The sequence below is a fragment of the Gigantopelta aegis genome, chromosome 8 (assembly GCF_016097555.1).
Source record: "Gigantopelta aegis isolate Gae_Host chromosome 8, Gae_host_genome, whole genome shotgun sequence".
NCBI classification, from domain to species: domain Eukaryota; kingdom Metazoa; phylum Mollusca; class Gastropoda; order Neomphalida; family Peltospiridae; genus Gigantopelta; species Gigantopelta aegis.
In genome coordinates this window covers 35,052,737-35,077,256 of record NC_054706.1, presented here as the reverse complement: position 1 = coordinate 35,077,256, position 24,520 = coordinate 35,052,737, and the positions used below count along the sequence as shown (strand labels likewise).

The 24,520-nt window shown below is 38.2% G+C and overlaps 1 protein-coding gene across 1 annotated transcript; it reads left to right on the top strand.

Moving 5' to 3' along the window:
* Positions 1–278: 278 nt before the first annotated feature.
* LOC121379635 (G-protein coupled receptor Mth2-like) lies at positions 279–944 on the top strand. Its single transcript, XM_041508281.1, has one exon. The coding sequence runs from the start codon at positions 279–281 to the stop codon at positions 942–944; it is 666 nt and encodes a 221-aa protein (XP_041364215.1).
* The last annotated feature ends 23,576 nt before the right edge of the window (positions 945–24,520 follow it).

The following is a 24,520-nucleotide window of genomic DNA, read 5'->3' as shown; positions in this document are numbered from 1 at the left end:
AAATTGTCTTCAGATTTTCTCCAGCAGAAGTGTACATTACTGTAGCAGGTCTATTGATTTCATTGCTAGCTCTGTTTATAACTGTCCTTACATACTCTGCTATTAGACCCCTCCAGAATACCATTGGTAAATGCATTTTGTCACTGTCATGTTCCCTCTTCATTGCAGACTTATTGATGCTCGTTGGCCCCAATGCCGAAGACATAATGACTGCCTGTAAAGGCATTGGCATCTGCATGCATTATTGTTTTCTTGCTGCCTTCTTTTGGATGAATACAATGGCCATAAATGCACTGATAACTGTTTTTGACATTCGTAAGAAGACCACCACAGTAAAACTGCTAAACAGGTTTTCTGTTTACAGTATTTATTCTTGGACCGGACCAGCTCTGATCGTCGTACCTTCCATCTTAGTAGATATGTTTTTGGTAGATTCTACCTTTAAACCAAACTATGGGATGGGCCTTTGCTGGCTGACCAACACAAATGCCCTCATGATGTTCTTTGCAGGCCCGCTTTTCATTATCATTTTAATGAATGCAATATTCTTTGTAATTATCGCCACTAAGATCAGTCAGGGTGGAGACTCTAACAGGCATAGCGACGTGAAGGACAAGACGAATGTATTCATCTGCATGAAGCTGTTTTTGGTGATCGGTCTCACGTGGTCTGTTGGTTTTGTTGCCAACTTAATTCCGCATCCCGTTTTCTGGTATTTATTTATTTTCCTCAACACTCTGCAAGGTCTTTTTATATTCCTCTCATTTGTTGCTACAAAACAAGTATGGCGTCTTGTAAGAGATCGCCTGGTCGCAGTGGATGGCAACTCAGAGAGTAGTCCTAGTGTGGTAGCCTCGTCTCTTACAGAGTTGCCAAGTCATAAGGCAAGTGGTATTGTAGCAGGCAAATATGATGACATGCCTGTTTCCAAGAGCCAGATTTAAAACTAATGCAAGTCCGTCATATCGAATGTTCGAATTCTTTAGGAATCCTAGTTCTACCTGGACATGCAGGCATAACTGATTTATTTTCATGCTTTTTTTAGGACTCTTATTCCTATTGGAATTATCTTTTACTTGCATACTTAGAAATATTTAGAAATACAGGACCTAGAATTTGAATTGTAAACTACGTCCTACATACTTTAATAACACTAATAAGGACTACTTATTTAAACCCGTCCATTAAATAATCACATGAATCCTCGATCATCCAGTATAGTACAAAATGTCCTGCATTAAGCAGCGAACGTAATATCCTCTTACATGGCTGAATAACACCGGTCTTAAGTCACTCATTATTAATAACGCAAAAACAAAGTTACATTTATCTTAATACGAAAAACAAGTTAATAAATTTAACTATAGCCACTGTTTATAAATGAGTATAAGATCAGTCAATGCAGGATAGAGTTGGTAATTTATTTCACAATGTTACGACATAGCTTTGCTGAATTCAATAACGAATATTAGAGAAAATTAGTACTTAGAATATATCATAGTTCATAAACTTGTATTTATTCATGTTTGTGTTGTACATTAATATTTTAATATTGATCTTTTAGAGAACGTGGCTATTTGTATTTAATATAGTTCATAAAACCTGTACGTTAATAATAATGTGGGTTTTTTAAAATTGTTTTTTGTGTGTGGTTTTGGGTTGTTTTTTAAATTTGTCCATCTATATTTGTTATAGCTGATGTAGTGCATGTGTTCATTTTTGTAACAAAATATTGTTACATTGTATGACTTATATTAATGTTTAAATATATTTCAGGACAACTGGTCACTTTTTGGCATAGTCCATAGATTTTTTTCCAAAACGTAGATATAGCGAGAATAGTCGAATCAGTATATTTATTAGTCTCAAAAAGAAAATAAGCTTCATTTCAATAGTACGCAATTCTTTCATTAAAACAGATAGAAATGACCTCTAATCCCACTGCATCTACAAAATAAAGTTTGTATAGCAGTGTCAGAGTTGTGGCCCTGGTATCGCTACTTTACAATAATGATTTAATATGTTAAATATTGTACATAAGTGAATAGTCATTGCCCACCCAGTTCTGGAGTCAATCTTCGAATTCGGGAAAAACCGATAGAGACTTTAGGGAAAAATTAATTATGCTGCAAACATTTCACCATATATTTTCATCAATCTTCTCACAATATAAGTTATAATACACGTGCAAACGCGTAGTGATTCGTTTTGGAACCTTATATTGTTGTTTGTATCCCAGTGTCAAACGCGCACACACATACATACACATAAGCACGCACGCGCGTACCACGGCACGCCACGCCACGCCATGTCAATCACCATCTTGTTTTGATGCATCGACTGCCGTTTACAGATTTTGATGTTGTTGAACCAATGCAGGTCTTCATGATTTTGACGAAAACAGTGAAAGAAAGAAGTGTTTTATTTAACGACGCACTCAACACATTTTATTTACGGTAATATGGCGTCAGACATATGGTTAAGGACCACACAAATTTTGAGAGGAAACCCGCTGTCGCCACTACATGGGCTACTCTTTCCAATTAGCAGCAAGGGATCTTTTATTTGCGCTTCCCACAGGCAGGGTAGCACAAACCATGGCCTTTGTTGAACCAGTTATGGATAACTGGTCAGTGCAAGTGGTTTACACCTATCCATTGAGCCTTGCGGAGCACTCACTCAGGGTTTGGAGTCGGTATCTGGATTAAAAATCCCATGCCTCGACTGGGATCCGAATCCAGTACCTACCAGCCTGTAGATCGATGGCCTAACCAAGGCCGGTCGACAAAAACAGTGATGCAAATCAATTGGGAAAATAATGATTGCGTTTAAGCATATTGTTAATCTCAACGATCGATGTAGTCATTTACCCTGATGATGTTAAATACACCATATGCAAAATCACCTACTAAGAATCCAGCTCTGAACAGAAAGTGTATTAATATACATGCATTTATTTAAACATATAAAACCAATTTGCTTTTAATGTTGTAAGCTGTCTTTTTTGTTGTAAACTCAACTGTTTTGTTGGAAATAAAATTTAAATAACCAACATTTTGTAGTGATTTTTTATTACATACCATCGACGTCCCAAACTGCGTTCACCTAACAACAAAAACACAAATTGGATATTTACGGAAATACTGTCAAGATTTTTCAGCCACGATATGTGAAACAAAACAGATTGCAATCAGTTGACGTAAAAAAAATAATTCAACAATGTGGATTTAAAACAAATCCATTCTAGTAAACAAAAGTGAAGCACCCTCCAGTAAACAGGAAAGAGAGCAGCGTTTCTAACTACGTTCAGACGCATGCGTTTGCAAAAAGTATCGTACCACGCATCTGCACTTCGTCATTTTCCAGTTGAAAATGGACAGAATTTTGAAAATAGCTTATAGCGTAACAGCTGATAGGGACGAGATGGGTTGCATCCCGTCAAGAAAACCTCTAGATTAACACTCATTAGACGTTGAAGGTGTAGTGCTGTTCTGAAATACAAATTTTGAGAATCCGGATCCGTCTGAACAAGAGAGTATCAGACTAGGGTATAGTCCAGTCGTCATGAGTTGGTATAGTGGTGCGGACGGGTCCGACTCCGGAGGATATGAGATAGTATCAATATAAAACAAAGTAAAGTCTTGAAAAGAGTAGTAGGGGCCGACCCCGCTTCCTATTTCTTCTTATTTTGTGCGGTCTATCTTCCAGTGCTGCTAGGACAGGCTCGGACATGTAGAGACTAAACGCGAACAACCGTGGCGTTCTGCAGAATGGCCGTCTTACGAGTCACGGAGAAACAAATCGACATAAGTCAGCCGGAGAAATGGCAAGAAGGCAAGGAATCTCGCTGAAAAGAATCCAACCTGGTGGTGCAGGCTGTCGAAACGAGAAGCGTTCCAGTTCCAATGGCCGCATACATCCCAGTAGAAAACTTAATTTCGTTGATGAAACCAACATGGAGGATCCCCAAATCGAGCACACGAAAGCACGTGCAGTGTGCAGAAGCGAGACAAACACGTCTTACCACGTTGAGCTCCAGACTGGGAATGTTTTTTTTGTTTTTTTAATGAACTGATTCTTAATTAACACAATTTATGCACTCAAAATTATTTACAATTGTTATGAATGGATTATGAATACTATTCACTACAGTAGAGGCACAAACATGTAGCATACCTTTTGCAAATTCAATATAATAATTGAAAACAAATTCTAAGAACAGGGCTCTTGAAAATCATAATAATTAATGATTTGGCCTTGTTAATCTGGCACATATCAGGTCATGTGGCACGTACCGAATGTTAATTTAAGTCAATTTCTACGACCGGCCGCGGTGGCGTCGTGGTAGGCCATCAGTCTACAGGCTGGTAGGTACTGGGTTCGGATCCCAGTCGAGGCATGGGATTTTTAATTCAGATACCGAATCCAAACCCTGAGTGAGTGCTCCGCAAGACTCAATGGGTAGGTGTAAACCACTTGCACCGACCAGTGATCCATAACTGGTTCAACAAAGGCCATGGTTTGTGCTATCCTACCTGTGGGAAGCGCAAATAAAAGATCCTTTGCTGCTAATCGGAAGAGTAGCCCATATAGTGGCGACAGCGGGTTTCCTCTCAAAATCTGTGTGGTCCTTAACCATATGTCTGACGCCATATAACCGTAAATATAATGTGTTGAGTGCGTCGTTAAATAAAACATTTCTTTCTTTCTTTCTTTCAACTTCTACGAGTCATGTGGAGTAATAAACAAAAACGACTTAATAAAATTAATGGTTTTAGGGGTTTGTAAAGTTTTGTATTTAGATACTTACTTGTTGGAACTTTATTGTGAATGAAACTGTTCTAGAACTGTGAAGAAAAACCACACAAATGAACGACAAGCAGACGACAACAAATCGTCCCCCTCCCTTTTTTTTAGCCGCAGTGATGTTTTATTTGTATATATATTTATACATGCATTTATATATCGTAATCAATAGTCGCGTAAGTCAAATTTTTTCTAAAGCTCGCGAGTTCGCGCGAACCAGTGACGTCACATTTATCAACAAGTGATAAAACAACACTTCCTGGTCTATTAACAGAATATTTTTGATAAGTAATTTATTTTTTCATCAGTGAAAAGTCAGTTTTCTCTTATACCAAATATAAGGGTCCAGAGACGGAAATTGCCGACCATGTAAATATAATGGAGTTCGCAATTATTTGTTACGTAGTAGTGGGTTCAATTTAAAAATTTGCTTTGGCAAATGAATTCGGCAGTAAATATTAATACCAAATAGTATGTTATATACAGCAAATGACCAACTATTTAAGTAAATAATATTTGTTTTATTTATTTTCGGTTAGGCCTACACATGTTTACTTTACTGTTTGTTCTGATAGGTTCGCGACTATTTATTACTCCAGGATATATGTACATATGTATGTATGCCCCCCTCGCCATACACACACACTTTTTGGCACCTCCTACGCCCGTGCCTATTCAATAAAGACATGTTCAAGCCGTGTGATAAATTTATCTTGCATCACACATATGTGCGATCTGGACCGGAACATGTATTACGGGGAATTAACTTTTTATTTTTACTGGCGTTAGCGCCTTTTTGTTATTGACGTCATATATGATTTACATGTTTTGTTGCATGGTACCGTAGAAGAGAGTTCCGTGTCAAAGTTCAAATATTTAAGGAGTAAAAACAGCTGTGGCTGTGATTGGTACTAATTAACATGTGACATTGATTATTTGTGGACAATAAATAAATACACTTTTATTTGTTATACAGTTGTTATGCAGTATATGCCAAAGGTTGAACCTAATGCAGGGTACCCCCCCCCCCCCCAAAAAAAAAAAAAAAAAAAAAAAAAAAAAGGAACTGCTAATAAAAACATTAATTAAATCTCATAAATGGTATGTGACCCCCCCCCCACCCCCACCCCCCACCCCCATTTTCTTGCATGTAGATTAGATGTGAGTCCTTCCAACAGGGAACATCTTTTTTCATACTATATGGCATTTACTACAAGTTATTTATTTCTGAGCCAATTGATTTCTAAATTGCACACAAAAATAGTTGGTGGGTTTTTCTGTTGTTTTTTTTCTTTTCTTTTTGTTTGTTGTTTTTCTGTGTGTGCATTATTTCCAAAACACTTTTATTTTTCTTCTTATGTGAAACGAAACTAAAATTATTTAAAAAAACCCCCACACATTTTTGTTGTAGGAGAGGACGGACTAAACATCTTTCACTGGGACTTTCGAACATTCCAGAATGCATGCTAATACTATTACTAATCCTAAACCTAAACCTAAGCCTAAATGAACTGAATGCTGGAACGTTGGGAAGTCTTGCAGACAAGAAATAGTGTTCAGATTTGATATTATCGATGAATTAGAATATTCGTGTAGTTTGTCAGATTTATTTTGATCAGTAACATTGTATTGTCAAATATAAAACTTTGTTTTGTTCCATTACAGCGTTAGTTCAAAGTAATTTAGCGTTGCTTCAAATAATCACTTGTGCTTAACGCACATTTTAAAGCAACATAGATAGAAAAATAGATTATGGTTTAAATGTTAACCCATTTTAGTTGCACTAGCTGTTGTTAACTTAAACAGATTTTAGGACACAGGACGGACCAGAACGTAATATTTTCATCGTGGATCCGAGGTGTAAATATATTAGTATTTTTCAAATATTAAATACTTAATAAAAAGAAAGGCAGTCTATGAGATAAAAATATTGTCAGATTCTTTGTTTAAAATAATTTTGTTAAAGCATAAAAACATTGACATGATTTAGGCTGTGTACTACATGTATTTACATTAGTTACTTTAGTATTTGTTTTAAATTATCGTCAACTAAAATGTGTTCTACGAATCATGTCGAAACATGCCGTAAATGTTCGTTTGTTTGTCATATTAGTTTGTTTGTTCGTATATTAATAGACCACAATACGTAGCAAAACACATTTATACTGTTCATGTATTTACGAATAAACTGATTTGATTTATTAAAAAAAAAAATCGTCTCACCCACAAATGCATATGTGAATCCGCCATGTTTTTTCTGGCCAAAATCCTATTTTAAAACTTCAATGCATTCTTGTTTTGCACGGTAATATTTTCTAAAAATATATCAACACGTTCCCGATTATAAGGTATTTACGAAAGTAAGATTAATTAGCCTTTTTCTGCATTCGTCGCAGATCTGTTACCCATTTACTCCGATTTTAGTTTTTTTTAACGTGATTTCACTTGCGTTGCAGAATTTTGAATTTTTTTTCCATTCTCTACATATGGGACTCAGTCTGTTTATGTTATTTCACCTGACATAAGCTCTCGCTGGCGCTCGCTATAATATAAAATTACTGATATAAAAAAACCTCTATTAAAATACATCTCAAAAATGGTTTTTTTTAGAACAGTATGGCGGCCATCTTGAAAAAATGGCGGCCATCTTGAAAAATGGCGGCCATCTTGAAAAATGGCGGCCATCTTGAAAAATGGCAGCCATATTGAAAATTTAAGTGGTTCATTGATTGGATTTGAAGAACGCCCCAGTGAGATAAACTGTGCCAAGTTTCATGTTTCTGTCATCGTTTGAAAGATTCTCTCAATAATGCTATTAAGCCCCTGTCACACTGTCACGGTGCTTTAAATCGGACGGAACCGTGAGTAACCGTAGTGAGTCCGGCGGCAAACCATAGCAAACCGTACCTATCCGGGGTGATCCGTGACGAACCGTAGACCGCCGCCGATGAATACATATCGTAGTGCCACCGTAGGGTAACCGCAAGGGCATGCTACACGATACAAGTGACTCGTACGAGTAACTCGGATTCCAACACCAACAAGCAAATCGTAATGTGTGACATGTACCAGTCGACCGGCCTCGGTGGCGTCGTGGTTAGGCCATCGGTCTACAGGCTGGTAGGTACTGGGTTCGGATCTCAGTCGAGGCATGGGATTTTTAATCCAGATACCAACTCCAAACCCTGAGTGAGTGCTCCGCAAGGCTCAATGGGTATGTGTAAACCACTTGCACCGACCAGTGATCCATAACTGGTTCAACAAAGGCCATGGTTTGTGCTATTCTGCTTGTGGGAAGCGCAAATAAAAGATCCCTTGCTGCCTGTCGTAAAAGAGTAGCATATGTGGCGACAGCAGGTTTCCACAACAACAACAAAAGTATCAGAATGACCATATGTTTGACGTCGAATAGCCGATGATACGATAAAAAATCAATGTGCTCTAGTGGCGTCGTTAAATAAAACAAACTTTGCTTTTTTCAGGTCAGGTCAGAGGGTTTAACGTGCACATTCAGAGCAAGCTGTTGTAGCGCACACCTGTCCTGGGCACAGGTGCCGGCCTTGACCGGCTCCTCCGTCCAGGACAGGAAAGGTGGGGGTGGTGGAAGGACCACCTGCACTAGAAGGTGCAAGGGAACACCAGCAGTCCGGCCGGGGCCGGTAGCAGGTGGGGTGGGTGTATGGATGCTATGGGTTTTTGAATTTGGAAGGAGCGGTCGGAATTTAGCCAAAGAGAATAGGTGCGCGTTTTGAACGAAGGAAATTTGGCGGATTTTTGAACGGTCGATCGAAAGATAAGTCAGGAGCTACGTATAGGTTTTGATATTAGTGAGTCGAGAGTAGCTCGATACTTAGACTTATTGTAGCCCGAGTACTCTGACTGTAAGAGAGCTAGACGGACATTTGGACATAAACACGCTCTCATTACAGTCAGAGACCAACCTATGTCTTTTTTTGGCAATTCCTGACTACCAGACGGTAGGCAACGAGTCCCGCTCTAATACCACAACAATCCTATGTTTGACGTCAAATACCTTTACATCAATCATTTTCGAGTTAAGTGATACAAAAAAATCCACATATTAATCACTAATACACTTACTACAGAAAGAAACCCGACAGCACCCACATTCAGCTACGCTTCGTGACACTCCGTCGCAACAATTGCAAAGCTCGGCGATCTATTTCGAGACTGGGCGATTCCGCCTTGTGCAGCTGTTACAGGGGTCGTCTCATAAGAGGAGGCAGTACGTAGCACATACTTTTGCCGTATCCTGTCGATAACACCCCAAATGTATCCTTCAAATTCAAAATGGAATCAATAATGTGTAATTGTTTTGGTTTAATGACGTAATGAAATCCAAATTCATCCAAAACGGCATTAGCCAACTCTTCCATGTTGTAACTTCGCTTGATATGAGACGGCCCCTGTAACTGCTGCACAAGGCGGAATCGCCCAGTGCGCGATCACGTGGTCTACGTCTCGAAATAGATCGCCGAGCTTTGCAATTGTTGCGACGGAGTGTCACGAAGCGTAGCTAAATGTGGGTGCTGTCGGGTTTCTTTCTGTAGTAAGTGTATTAGTGATTAATATGTGGATTTTTTGTATCACTTAACTCGAAAATGATTGATGTAAAGGTATTTGACGTCAAACATAGGATTGTTGTGGTATTAGAGCGGGTCTCGTTGCCTACCGTTTGGTAGTCAGGAATTGCCAAAAAAAGACATAGGCTGGTCTCTGACTGTAATGAGAGCGTGTTTATGTCCAAATGTCCGTCTAGCTCTCTTACAGTCAGAGTACTCGGGCTAGACTTATTGATGCTGGGGTGTCTCCCTAGATTGCCCGTAGTGCCCTTAAAAAGAGTCTGACCGCTTCTGGTCGAAGCATGACAACCCATACTTTTTTCGTACGAGTCGAGGTTTATACGATTGAATCGGTCGTTTGGTGACGTTGACCAATCAGATAATGGCACAAATAACCTCGACGTTCTGAGTGTAATAACGGAAAACTGTTCACTTGCTGTCGGCATAGACCCAACAGCTCATAAGGGGCACAACTCTCTGTGGAATGTGTCCATTTATTCATTTATACAAAGCTAGAAACGTTTGGACAGCTTATCAATACACGATGCGTTTAAAGGGACATACCCTAGTTTTTAAACACTAACGCATATTTTTGACCATTATAACCGTTTTTGATAACTTAAATTATACTTTACTTAGATTTTATTGTTTAGATTATCAATTTCCGTACATTCGAAGTGTTTTTGTTCATCCTGGTGTTTTTAATATCACAAAATGCACTTCTCATATTTTTAAAAAAGCACGTGCGTCTAAGAAGTAACAGTTATGGAGTCGAGTTTTAGTCTATTTTTAGAGGGTATTTCAAAGTCACAGACTCATGTTTCACCCAATTGTAACTTTATCCAAATGTGTTACAGGTTTGTAGATTAACTAAACTTAGTGTTAATTTTCACGGGTTGAAACTAGGGTATGTCCCTTTGATGAAGCAACCGGTATAAACCTGCCAAGTAAGTATAATAGCATTGATTCAATGATCAACAACTTGTATTTTGTTCCTCAAGTGCCAATCCCACAGCAGCGAGGATCATTATTTCCTCTTCTCTGTCAGAACTGATACTAGTGAACGCCAATCTAATTAAAATTAGCTCCACTATTACATGTGGATCTAACAGCAGCCAGCTGTAGCTCACGTCCACCAATCAAAACCTTACTTGCAGAATCATGCCAGTGATTTAAAAATAATTTGAAAACATTCCGAATTATCCTGAGGGTATACGACATGTTTCGTGTGAATTACGAATGCCTTAAAACATGTTTTATTTTATAAAATAAATAATTTGTAATGTAAAACTGAAGACTGATTTAGTTGGGTTTTTTATAAATAAATAAATAATTTTTAATGTAAAATTGAAGACTGATAACCCATCCCGTACGTATTGGTATGGGTCACTGCACTGCGGCCACTAAAATAGACTCGCCCGATATTTTTAGAATTTGTATGCTCCCAAATAACGTCTAAAAGGCGAAGTGTGATTGGTCAATATTTAAATTATTATTTACAGACGAAATGTTACCTGGACATTGGAGACTACGCAGTGTTGTTAGCAATCTGATTAAAATTAGTTCTACTGGTCTAAATAAGGCATTCGTAATTCACATGAAACATATCGTATACCCTCAGAATAATTCGGAATATTTTCAAATTATTTTCAAATCACTGGTATAATTCTGCGAGTAAGGTTTTGATTGGTGAACATGAGCTCCAACTGGCTGCTGTTAGATCCACATGTAATAGTGGAGCTAATTTTAATTAGATTGAGTGAACGCCGACATTGTTTCCCATGGTTGCAGCAAGGATGTTGTTTTTCAATGACGTCACGTTTCATACGATTGGCAAGTACCATTTGGCTGAACTGAACTGAACTGAACTGAACTGAACTGAACTTTATTTCCTCTCAGGCCGTATTCTACGGCATATGGGGTTAATATTACAAAATAATACATACATTATAATATTGTGACAAGATGAGGAAAGTATATACAATTTTCATTTTGTGTACTCTAATATATATACATGTAAACATATAAAGTAATAGGAATGGATTTGAACGTTAGTTGACAAAATTAAATAAACAGTAGTAATGAAAAACCCCAAAAACAATCAGCTATTTAACCCCCAACCCCCCAAACCCCCCCAACCCCCCCCCCCCCATTAAAACAACAAAAACCAACAATATAAGAAGATATCAGGCCAGAGGACTTAAAAACATTCATAATTAGTTTGCAAAATATTGAAGGTTTTCTAAGAACACCGGCTTTTTTAGAATTAAATAATTTATGAAATTTATATATACTAGCTTTTGATCTACAAAATGTAGGTAAATAATGGTGCCTTTCATTTTCAAAGAATGTACAGGAGAATATATAGTGAAACTCGTCGCCAACATCATTGTTATTACACAAGAGACATATTCGATCACATAATGGTATTTTTCTCCATCTGCCTGTTTTAATAGAGAGGTTATGTTTGAAAGTCTAAACCGCAAAAGAGGGCACCAATGCTTTCTTTCCTAATAATGTTAGATATGTTTCAAATTCAACAGTATTTTTCAATAGTTTATAATTTGAAGCCTTTGAGGAGTTAGCAATATAAGTATACCATGCTTGTAAAAATTGATCAATAAGTTTTCTGGAGATATATGTCTTAAGCAAAGAAACGCTTGTGATACCACTACACTGGGTTAACCACATATATGTACAACCGATATCGTCTAGGATTGATTTAACAAAAACAATCCATTTATGATTATAAACAGCATTGATAAAATCGCTCAAAAATAATTTGTAGATTAATAATGATAATTTTGAGTGTTTCCCACTAATTAATCGGTACCAAAAACACGTTCGATTTAATCGGTCCGATTGACTTGTGCGATTGAATCATACGAGTGACTCGTTCCGATTCTATCATATTGTGTAGCAGGCCCTTTAGTACCACTGTGCCTCAACGTAGGACCACCGACGACCCTTCCTTGACCATCCGTGACCATCTGTGTTTCACCGTGAGTGTCTACTCCTACGGTGACTTACGGCAGCAGTAAGGTGTCAATACGGCACCATCGTAGTTGAACCGTGGGTAACCGTGACAAACCGTAGCACCACCTTCACGGTGCTTGACGACACCGTAGTGGTCACAGGCAGCGCTACGGTGCACCGTACCTACTGTGGGGAACCGAAGTAGGGTCCGTAGCAATACCGTGGTCTTCCGTAGTGAAACCGTGGGTTACCGTGGGCTACCGTGTCTCACCGTACAATAACCTTAGCACCACCGTAGCAGACTGTCTTTTTGGACAAAACTGGAGCCAGAGTTACGGTGAGCTACGGGACCTACCGTGGGATACCGTTGCCATCACGGGGACAGTGTGACCGGGGCTTTAATAGTTGACACTGTTTTGGGGGAGGGGTCTCTACTTTGACCCCCATATTCGCCACACCCACCACCACCAGAAGCCCGTTTACCAAAACGTTTTTGTTAACATATATGATAAGCTATACAATAACGCAGGTGTGCATAATGTCCTCTCCAGGTGGCACGTAGGACCTCCATAGCTTAGGAACCAAAGTCCTACCCGGTTTATTTTTAAGTTTTTTTTTTTCTAGGACGTAAATTCCTTCTACAGCAGTGACAGAAACACTAGTCCGGCAAATTAGATGTCCGTTTGTTATGCAATTTGAACGAGCTGTCAGAAAGACACGACAAAAAAGTGAGATTTTCGCAGCCTTCCCTCGTAGTGTAATAGATAAGTGTACGATTCTTTTAAGATTATTGTGGGTTCAAATCTCTATGTGAAAAAAACAAAAACAAAAACCCCCAATATTTTTAAGATTGAGTATCAACTTAATTTTTTTTTGACGTCATAGACTTGTGGATCAGACACGTGAGTAATCGTCTTACATTTTTGATAGCAAAGGTATATAATGCAACTACATGTATAAAGTAGGCTATATGTTCATGTGTTCAACACGAAGAAACCTAATAAACAAAACAATATGGAGCCTAGAATTGTTTTTATAAATATATATATGAAAACTGGTAACTCCAATAAACTTAACATTTGGCGAACAGCAATAGCCAATTTCTACATATACTAACATAATTTTTAATAATATGTTTTAAAAGTTTATATTTTGACTGTATGTCATAGTCCGATTAATTGTGATTTTCTTAATCTTTGTCCGATCGGAATTCCGTTCCTCGGAATCCTAGTCTGTGTGGCTTGTATTCCTATGAATTTAAGTCTGTGGGACTTGCATTCCTAGGAATTTAAATTCGTGGGACTTTCAATCCTAGTATTCCTAGTCCGTTGGAATTTCCGATATTTTGCTTATTACATATATATGATTCATGAAAATCCCTGAAATAAAACTTTAAAAACTGTACTTTGTTCTAGTTGTTAGTACTAATAACTAGTACTATAATGACCAGTTACTACAATATAAAAATAACAGGAATAATAAGCATGTAAAATTGCCTTTTAATAGATGAACAATTAAAAATAGCATCAAAACACTTGAAATTAATTATCACTGACTGCCTCATGCCAGTTTTGACCATCATAAGCATAAGAGACGAGTTGAGGAAAGGGTCTCTGTATTATTATACCTGACCATTAGGAACACCATAAGCGCACGAGACGGGGTGGAGGTGGGGGTCGGGTGTGTGTGTTTGTAACTCCCCCAGTGCTGGGGAGGGTGGGACAATGGACACGTTTGGGCAAAATGAGCTGGCCTGAATACTGCACCATGTATTTCCATCATTCTGCTCACAGTATTAGTTGTAATCCATGTAGAAATGCAGACTGATTTGTTTGGAATCCTATATAGCTTCTTGATAGTAATACGAATATGTTCCAGATTCGGACATTTCATTTTATTCGGGCAATAAAATTTCAGGTGTAAAAGTGTCATGAGTAGTTAGTCTGTTTAAAAGTATATCTGTAAATTATGTGTGCATATTGTTGACAGTATGATAATTGTTCAAGGGTTACTCTTGTTGTAGTTGGTGTAGTGACTTATTGAGCTGTTAAAATCCACTCTTAGTCATTGATATTTCTATTAATTGATAAACCTTAATGAAAACCATTTTTTATCGATGATATGGTTTGTTAGTACTAATAACTAGTACTATAATGACCAGTTACTACAATATAAAAATATGAACGGTGGGGGGGGGGGGGGGGTGGGGGTGGGGGGGTGTGTGTGTTATATTATGTTAGACCAAATTAATTTTGAAAATGAGAAAACGTGACAAACAGGCACACGTTCAGTAAGTTATACAGGGGGGGAGGTCTAGACTGGCAAGTAGAAAATTGCTTTGAAGAGGGGTGTTTAGACCACGCTACCCCACTCCACACCCTATGTACACGCACCTGCAACATCATTGACAAAAAGGCACAAACTTAAAATATAAAATAACAAGATAATTTATATAACTCAAATATCACATTTTTATATTATTATTATATTATAATAAATAGTTAATTAAATAAATCAGAACGGAAACTGCTTTTCGTTTGTTTACATTATAATTTAATTTTTATGAGTACCACCGGACTTAAATTGTGATTGTCCAGGAATGCAAGTCCGACCCGGACTTGATATCCTGGCAGTCAGACCAGTATTCCTAAGGAAAATAAGTCTTAGGACTTGCATTCCTAGGTATATTAGACCTAGGACCTGCATTCCTAGGAAATTAAGTCTGAGCAGACAACTGTTCCTAAGAACTTGCAATCCGTTTACACTGGTCTAAATTTACTGTATTTATTTGTTTGAATGGCCAAGATATAAGAAACATTACACCCAAAAGAACATCTTCGAACAACAAATGTGGACACCAAATCAAAATAAAAGTTTAGACATGATATAATTATCTTCTTGAATTAATATCTCAGTTGTTAGATACTGAAAAATACAGAAATGATTTAGAATCAAAATAAATTCAGTACTGAAAAGTTCCAACTTGCACAACAAAATTTAGCGAACTCTTGTTGTGAAAATTACATCTACCAAGTGAGAAGTATAGCTTCAGTTTAATCACTTTCATTATCTACTGTTTACTGAATGAAGGAAGGAAATGTTTTATTTAACGACGCACTCAACACATTTTATTTACGGTTATATGGCGTCAGACATATGATTAACGACCACACAGATATTGAGAGAGGATATCCGCAGTCGCCACTTTATGGGCTATAATTTTCAGTTAGCAGCCAGGGTCCTTTTATATACACGATCCCACAAACAGGATAGCACATGCCACGGCTTTTGATATACCAGTTGTGGTGCACTGGCTGGAACACATTTTATTTACGGTTATATGGCGCCGGCCATATGGATAACACCACACAGATATTGAGAGGGGAAACTCGCTGTCGCCACTTCATGGGCTGGAACGAGAAATAGCCCAACAGGCCCACCGACGGGGATCGATCCCAAACCGAACGCGCATCAAGCGAGCGCTTTACCACTGGGCTACGTCCCGCACCTAACTACAGTTTACTGTGTCGATATCTCTATATACATATATCTTTCGGGTGGCCTTCCCTCCAAAAACGATAACCCTACTCAATTTGGAATTGATTAAAAAGTATGGGTACTGTAATTTTTATATTTAACACTCATCACTATACGAACATTTGCCACATTCAGTGACAATTGTAGGCCCATAGGTCGAATATTATTAAAATAGCAATAGATTCAAAATTGTACGTGAAAAGAAATGTGACGCCAAAAGCAAAATAAAAAGAATACTAATACTAAGGTGTCAGTAACATGACACGATAACAAGATGATGATGACAGATAGTATTAGTACACGTAGTTCAGGTCTTATTTTAATGAACACAAATGACACTTGCATGACTAGGGCTTGACATTGATTTTATCAAGAGCTTTGCTTAATCAAATAAACAACATGAAAACACCGTCAGAGATCATTTACAAAGACAATTTGGACACAGTATTCAGCTACGGTTTATCAACAGGCATGTAATTACACATTTACAGATGATCAAAGAGTAAATTTAATCTCATAAACGTCTACGTAATACCATATTTATTAATTTTGTTTAATAGCGAAAGTATCGATAATATATTAGCTCATTAGAAATAATATAGACTACTCCTAGTTTCCCAATGACAGGACCACATACCACATTCTTTACTGGATGAGAAACGCCCCTGAAGTACTCCACCACTGAGCTAAGTACTAGGCGCCTTATGGAACTTGATTACAACTTGTTTGTATGGATGAAAATTGAAAAACAAATCATCTCTCATCACGTTGATTCCTTATCTAAACAGAGGTTTTTGAACAGTTGTTACAACAGCAGGTGCTATTAATTTCCTACCGGTCCCAACTATTATAGGTTTCGCTTCCGTCTTTCCGTCTGTCTGTCTGCACGTGTGTCTGTCTGCCCGTCCGTTCCACATACAAGTTATTTATTCTAACACACAATCCAGAGTTTATTACTGCACCCCCCCCCCCCCCCCGTTTTTTAAATGTTGAAATAGGCCAACAAGTTCGCCTATTGCTTAATTGACAATCTAATTGAATTGGAGTTCGTCTATATGAACTACGGCCGTAACAGCCGAGGACTGCGTATATAAAAGTAATGCAAAATATTTATGCTCATTTAATAATCCCGTTGCCATAGAAATGAATCAACATTCGCCGGTGCTGTGTTAAAATAGCTATCATTATGTTAAACACCAGTAATTTAAAATGTACTTAGGCCTCAAACTTTCTTTTCATACAATCTATAAAAAACGCCCATAAAATAAATAATATAGTGGTATATTTAGGACACACACATTTTTTTCTTACTTTTAAAGATACTGAACTTCAACTTATATCTCGAAATCTGGACTTGTTTAATTGAATGCTTAACTTATTATTTTGAAATGTCGGCATATTTGCCTATATGCATAAAAAAAAGTAAATGCTTTACTTGAAAATAGAAGCATTTACTTCCATCTGTATGCATAAGCTCCTAGTAAGTGCTTCTGCTAAAAAACACTTGCTATTAGCAAAAGCAATTACTTGTTGTGCTTTTAGCAAATACTTCAATTCATATGCATAAAACCGAGCAATTGCTCAAATAGTCCAAGCATTTACTTTATAATTTCTTGACTTGGTGATCCAGACTTTCAGCTTGGAGTTGGAAACTGCACAATAAAACAGTAATTAATGCCTAGCGCATAATGCCAACAATTGTCGCCAACATTGTTGCCAACAATGTCAGATAGGTTCATTTTACCCGCACACGGCAGACTTTTGTTGGCCGTGTGCGGGTAAATAAAACATTGTTGACGTGACGTCATCGTTAAAATGGCCAACTACAGGAATAAATAGCAATGATGTCGCGTCGTTGATGAATGGGCAGGGCACGAAATAAGCGGTATCACATCGCAAAATGCGGCACAAATTTCGTGGTTTGCTAGTCAAATGCATTTTCGTGTAGCAATGAATTGCGATGCAATTTTTAATTGTAATTAAAAATATATATTATTATGAAAATGTGCATAGCATTCAAACATGGATTAAATTCAATCACCGGGTCTATAATTTTGAAAGAGGTACGCCAGGTCGGAGGTCGCATATTCCGTAAATATTCTGCATACCGAGAGGGTCCGAATGCCCGACTCGGAACGCTTTGGCCGATAAAAATAATTTATTCGATTGACAAATCATATTCGTTAATATTCTTCAGCATTATTCGCGGTTTTTTTTTTTTTTTAAATATTATTATTATTATTATTTATTTATTTTTAATTAATAGATGAAATAGTTTATTGTTTTTCATCGGTAATGTGGTACAACGAAAACCTGTTAAACTTATAAATAATTATTGAACTTTAATTGTATCAAGTTTCATAAATATTAAATCAAAACTGTACAAAGGTTAGATTTCAAAGGAAAAGTTGACGGATGGATGCCGCACAAATTGACATTAGAAAAGCTTCGCTGACGAACGTCATAATGGAGCTAAAAAAGGATATGAAATTTTAAAGATTTTTTTAAAAGTGTTACCAAGAATTTGTTATAGTCGAAAACCATTTTTAAATGTCAATTTTGTTATTCAGATATAAAAAAAATGCGTTTCAAGCCATCTATATTTCAAAACACTGCCCGGAATAGCATGCAGATTAGTCCCCTCCTCTCGTCCCCTCGCCAACTCCTGGGTCCACAAAATCATTTTAGGTATCTTGAAATGTATTTTAACATTAAACTGAACACGTTTGTATGTTTGTTGTTGTTGTTTGTTTGTTTGTTTGTGATTCCCGTCGGTGGGCCTATTGGGCTATTTCTCGTTCCAGCCAGTGCACCACGACTTGCATATCAAAGGCCTTGATAAGTGCTATCATGTCTATGAGATGGTGCACATAAACGATCCCTTGCTACTAATTGAAAAAATGTAGTGGGTTTTCTCTCTAAGACCATGTGTCAAATATTACCAAATGTTTGACATCTAATAGCCGATGATTAATAAATTAATGTGCTCAACTGGCTTATGTAAAAAAAGAGCAAACTTTTGAGTAGATTCTTGGCACCAGTGTTTAAACACACTTAGAAACATCACTGATTAAGAAACAAAATTTCATCCCAAGACCGGCCTCGGTGGCGTCGTGGTAGGCCATCGGTCTACAGGCTGGTAGGTACTGGGTTCGAATCCCAGTCGAGGCATGGGATTTTTAATGCAGATACCGACTCCAAACCCCGAGTGAGTGCTCCACTAGGCTCAATGGGTAGGTGTAAACCACTTGCACCGACCAGTGATCCATAACTGGTTCAACAAAGGCCATGGTTTGTGCTATCCTGCCTGTGGCAAATAAAAGATCCCTTGCTGTCTGTTGTAAAAGAGTAGCCTATGTGGCGACAGCGGGTTTCCTCTAAAAAGCAGTGTCAGAATGACCATATGTTTGACGTCCAATAGCCGATGATAAGATAAAACATCAATGTGCTCTAGTGGCGTCGTTAAATAAAACAAACTTTACTTTTTAATCGGAAGAGTAGCCCATGTAGTGGCGACAGCGGGTTTCCTCTCAAAATCTATGTGGTCCTTAATTATATGTCTGACGCCATATAACCGTAAAATAATGTGTTGAGTGCGTCGTTAAATAAAACATTTCTTTCTTTCTTTCATCCCAAGAGTCAAGTGTATTGTCATACAGCCAAGTCGGCGGTCACCCTCCCGCGTCCCAAACATCTAACATCCCAAACCAGGCAACATCTTCATCTACCAGCTCACTAACAAGATCGCGTTACCCTCTATTCCAAAGTGAACAATGTTTCTACTGTCAAAACGAGAAGATTTGTGGTGGTAAGACAGAACGCCTTGTTACTTGTCGAACTTTCAATGTTGGAGTGTCAATCCAAGACATAGTCGCTATTAGCGGGAATGAACAGTGGAAAGTAAATGTAGCACACATCATAACTGACGCAGACTTTCTTTCAAGATATATTAAATATCGCAAAAATTGCCATACCGCGAACTGGCGCAAGAACATACAAGCCAAAGAAAGAGCAACAGAGAACTGTCAGCTCAGGCAGAAAATACAGTACAATTTATTTCTGCAGAGATCGAGTTTAGTGTTGAATTGCAGGACTCTCTAGATCAAGGAAACATCCTTACCTTGAATGAAGTAGCAGCACAATACAACCATATGATACGCGAACATGGCATTCGAAACCAACAGATTACACGTGCAGTGCTCCTCACCAAAATAGAAGGACAAATATCGAATTTCACAACTAATGAAGCAAAAGTAAGAAAACCTGCAGTCATTTATTCTAAGAAAACTGTTCGGTCAGCAATAGATACTGTTGTGGAGGAACATCATGTCAGACGAGATATGAAGGTCATCTTTTGTTGCTCAAAACTGATCAGGCAATCTATCTTGCAATCGCGTAAATCTAACCTATAGACATTTAACGGCTCATTGACAGATTGCGAAGAACATTGTGTACCTGCTGCTACTGAATGGCCCACATTAGTTACTGCCTTGGATCAGCTGACTAGATTGAACGCAGTTGTGGCTGGAGCAAACAGTACTCTCGTTGTAACTTTAGATATGGACTTACACAAGAGAGTTGTGAAACTCGATTATCTACATCCAGATTTCAGCCCAGAAAGATTCCACACAGTGATCTGTGCACTTAGGTGTTTGGAACGAACAATTGAAGGCAGTGGTCTTGATGACGCATGACAAGAAGCAGATCTGTACAGTACCGTGACTATATCAGATTATACATGGCAATCATTATAACAGAGCGATTGAAGTGCACCAGTTAACTGTTCAGGCACTCTTCGATCTCTGGTTGGCAAAATTTCTTGAGGATCACCCCGTTGTACGCGACGCATTGGTAGCCAGCGTAAAGCATGCAGGGATAAGACAGGCGTTGCAGAAGCACACCAGGCGTTCTTAATGGATACAGAATCCTTGAATCTTGAGAAACAGCTATGAAAGTTTGACGCTAGTCGCAAGACAGACCCAGTGTTTCAATGGGCTAGGATGTACATGCGGCAGGTGATGACACTGTTACAGTTCCAGATGGTAATACGGGAAGGTAACTGGCACCTCTACTTGGCATCGCTTGAGCATCTCTGCAAGTATTTCTTTGCATATAACAGGCTAGATTATGCTCAAAATATTCCAGAGTTCATCACACGCATGGATGCCATAAACATTTCTGATCCAAAACTATGGCAAAACTTCACCAATGGTGAGTTTGCAGTGAATACTAGCAACCGTATTCCATTCACACGAATTGATGTTGATCAGGCGATGGAACACCTGAACAAATCAACAAAAGGCCAAGGAGGGATCTCTGGAATAATATATCCAGAAACGCTTTTGAAGTTTTGTCTCACTGCTCCGGAGGTGGCACGACTTGCTGATGAGTCAGGTCAAAGTTTGAGGTACACCCAACTTTTGATACAGCACTTCATGGTTCCTCGAATGCCACTGGTGACATATTTGACAGGACTTGTTGTAATAAAGTGTCGTTTTATGTGACGTGCTGTGATTTGATTTGAACCAGTGTCTGTGTACCACATACTGTGATGCTTGAAAGATAGATGGGATGTCATAAAAAATAAGCTTGTCAATTTTTGTGCAGAAAGCTTCTGGTTATCTCAGAAACTAGCAGCTTGACACCCCCCCCCCCCCCCTTTTTTTTCTGTGATTTATTTCAAGGGTGAAGTGTTCTAGTATTTATATATGTTGTGTGTATGTTGATTGATACGTTGCATGACACAGTTATAGCCCCATATGTTACTATGGTCGTCTATGGGATTTTATTTGGTGTTATACACTCTATACAGTAATTTCACATTTTGTTGCGGTACATAATTATAATAATTTATTCTGGTTTTTCCTTTTGACTTGAAGCAACATTGTTTGTGTTAGTTATTATGGAGACTTTTTTTTTCAACACTTGCAATATCTTTTGGATAGGAAAAGCGATTTTCATGTCGGAAAATATGACTGTACAGTATGGTTAGGATCTATGAATGAAATTGGTTATGGGAGACAGAAAGTTAATTGGCCTAAAATGAACAAACCAAAAATAGAGAAAGCTCATAGACTTGCCTATATGATTTATAACAAACTACTTCCTTCTGACATGGCTGCATATGCCAGTGTTTTAGAAGTTTTTTATTTGTGCCATAATCGGCGGTGCATTAATCCTGGGCACTTGGTATTGGAGAGTCATTTAAGTAACAGTGACAGGGTACATTGTAAAGACCAGGAGGGTGTCATAAAGGGCACTTGGTATTGGAGAGTTATTCAAGTGACAGGGTACATTCTAAAGACCAGGGAGGTGTCACAAAGGGCACTTGGTATTGGAGAGTCATTCAAGTAACAGTGACAGGGTACATTGTAAAGACCAGGAGGGTGTCACAAAGGGCACTTGGTATTGGAGAGTCATTCAAGTAACAGTGACAGGGTACATTGTAAAGACCAGGGGGGTGTCACAAAGGGCACTTGGTACTGGAGAGTCATTCAAGTAACAGTGACAGGGTACATTGTAAAGACGAGGGGGGTGTCACAAAGGGCACTTGGTATTGGAGAGTCATTCAAGTAACAGTGACAGGGTACATTGTAAAGACCAGGGGGGTGTCACAAAGGGCACTTGGTGTTGGAGAGTCATTCAAGTAACAGTGACAGGGTACATTGTAAAGACGAGGGGGGTGTCACAAAGGGCACTTGGTATTGGAGAGTCATTCAAGTAACAGTGACAGGGTACATTGTAAAGACCAGGAGGGTGTCACAAAGGGCACATACCACATTGTCTTCTGTAAAATACTGAACTATTAATTTTCTATTTCATACTATTTTGTGCGGTTTTCATAGCGAGATTTCACATAAGGCTTCTTTTTTTTTCATACAGTTCATCGTTTTAGTGTCTTTCATACATTTCATAAAGGGCCTTTCTCTTTTCACATCGTTTAATTTTGTAAGTGTTTTTTTGTTTTTTCTTTTCATTTGCAGAGTTTGCATATTTTCAACTTTAGTGAGATCTGCAACAACTTTACTACCGGCAGAAAACGTACAACCCATGTCTTTTGAAAGTAAAAGTAAATATTCTGCAGGCCCATTGTTAATGGTATGGACTGCAGTGTGGGTTTTTGCTGCGAAATTTCTGCTGAAGATGGTGTTTCTGGGTAAAGATTTTCGAATGCATTAGTTCACGGCTTCACATTGTTGTGTGTTTGTGTTAAAGTTTGTGAGGTGCAACATTTTTGGGCCGACACGATAATCAATGCACTTCCTAAGGTTTATTTTGTTTTGTATGGATTTAGGAATTTTGAAATCAGAATGTAAAAAGCTACTCTTTGTGAGCCAGTTTTTGGTTTTGCATCCAAATGAGTGTCTCTTACATTTGTTGTGTATGCCTTGATAACAGACTGCGATGGCATCAAAAATGTATCTTAATACATGCATAACGTTTTGACTGTTTCCAGCATGTTGTTTGTAAGCTTGTTCAAACTGTGCCTGACACCTTATAGCAATGTCATTGGAGAATCTTATTAGCATTTTCTTTCTATTAGACACTGTCCGTCCTGGCATCATGTTTTCAACAAATTTAGAATTTTGTTTTACAGATTTTCTGTGATTTTCGGACAAATGTCGGGTGTCTGGTAACATTTGGGGTTTTATCTCGCTATTGTTTTCGTTGTACGTCTCGAGAGCTCCTTTAAATCCCTTGGCACCTGGATCCGTTGTCATGTATTATATTTCGAGAGAATAATATTTTAATTGTGCCAAACAGTTCTTAGCCCATTTTTCTCATCTCCAATAGACACTGACGTGGGGATGTTACAAGAGCATGTTGGGTCTTGCAGGCATGTTTCGGAATTTGTTTTTGGTAGAAATTGCTGAGACTTGTTTTTTGTGTGTGTTGTGTTCAACTGCTGTATACACGACCTGGGTCGCAGGTTTATAAGGTGTCTTACCAACCCCAGAGTACAGTGGATCACTGTACATGCCATCGCATTGTAGGGTGACAATGTCTCTCTCCTAGCTTTCATGTCTGCGGTGTTTGATGTTTCTATATTTTTTACAAACTTTATTTGCAGTTTTTTTTTTGCATCCACTGGCTGATGATGCAGGGATATTCATACACCGACACAATAGACGGAAGTTTTTGGCACCTATTTGCATTCTTTTAGCCCAACCTGGACTGTCACATTTGGCTGAGCTACCCTCTGCCCCCATTTCTCACAGAAAACCTTCAGCCGTGTACAGATGCCCCTCCGTTCTTCCGTATCAAATCGAAGTGAAACACACCACACCAATTAGTGGACGAGTCAGTATGTTCGACATGATTGGTGTTAATAAGCTACTCCAACGTCCCCATATGTAGTACCCTGTAGGTTTTTGTTTCAGGTCTGTTAACTAAATGTTTTTTGAAAAATTGCTTTTTTTCCTGCAGTGCTAAGTGTATTTTAATGTACATTGCATATTCAAACTAGATTATCTCCCTTTGGTCACTTGCAAGATTGGTAGCATGTTACTGTAATCTGACTTCAGAGACAAATATTTAAGTGACACTTGTTGAGTGTTTGTTTATAGTTACAGAGAAAGTATAGTTATCACAAAGAAACAGAATGTTACATTTCGGTA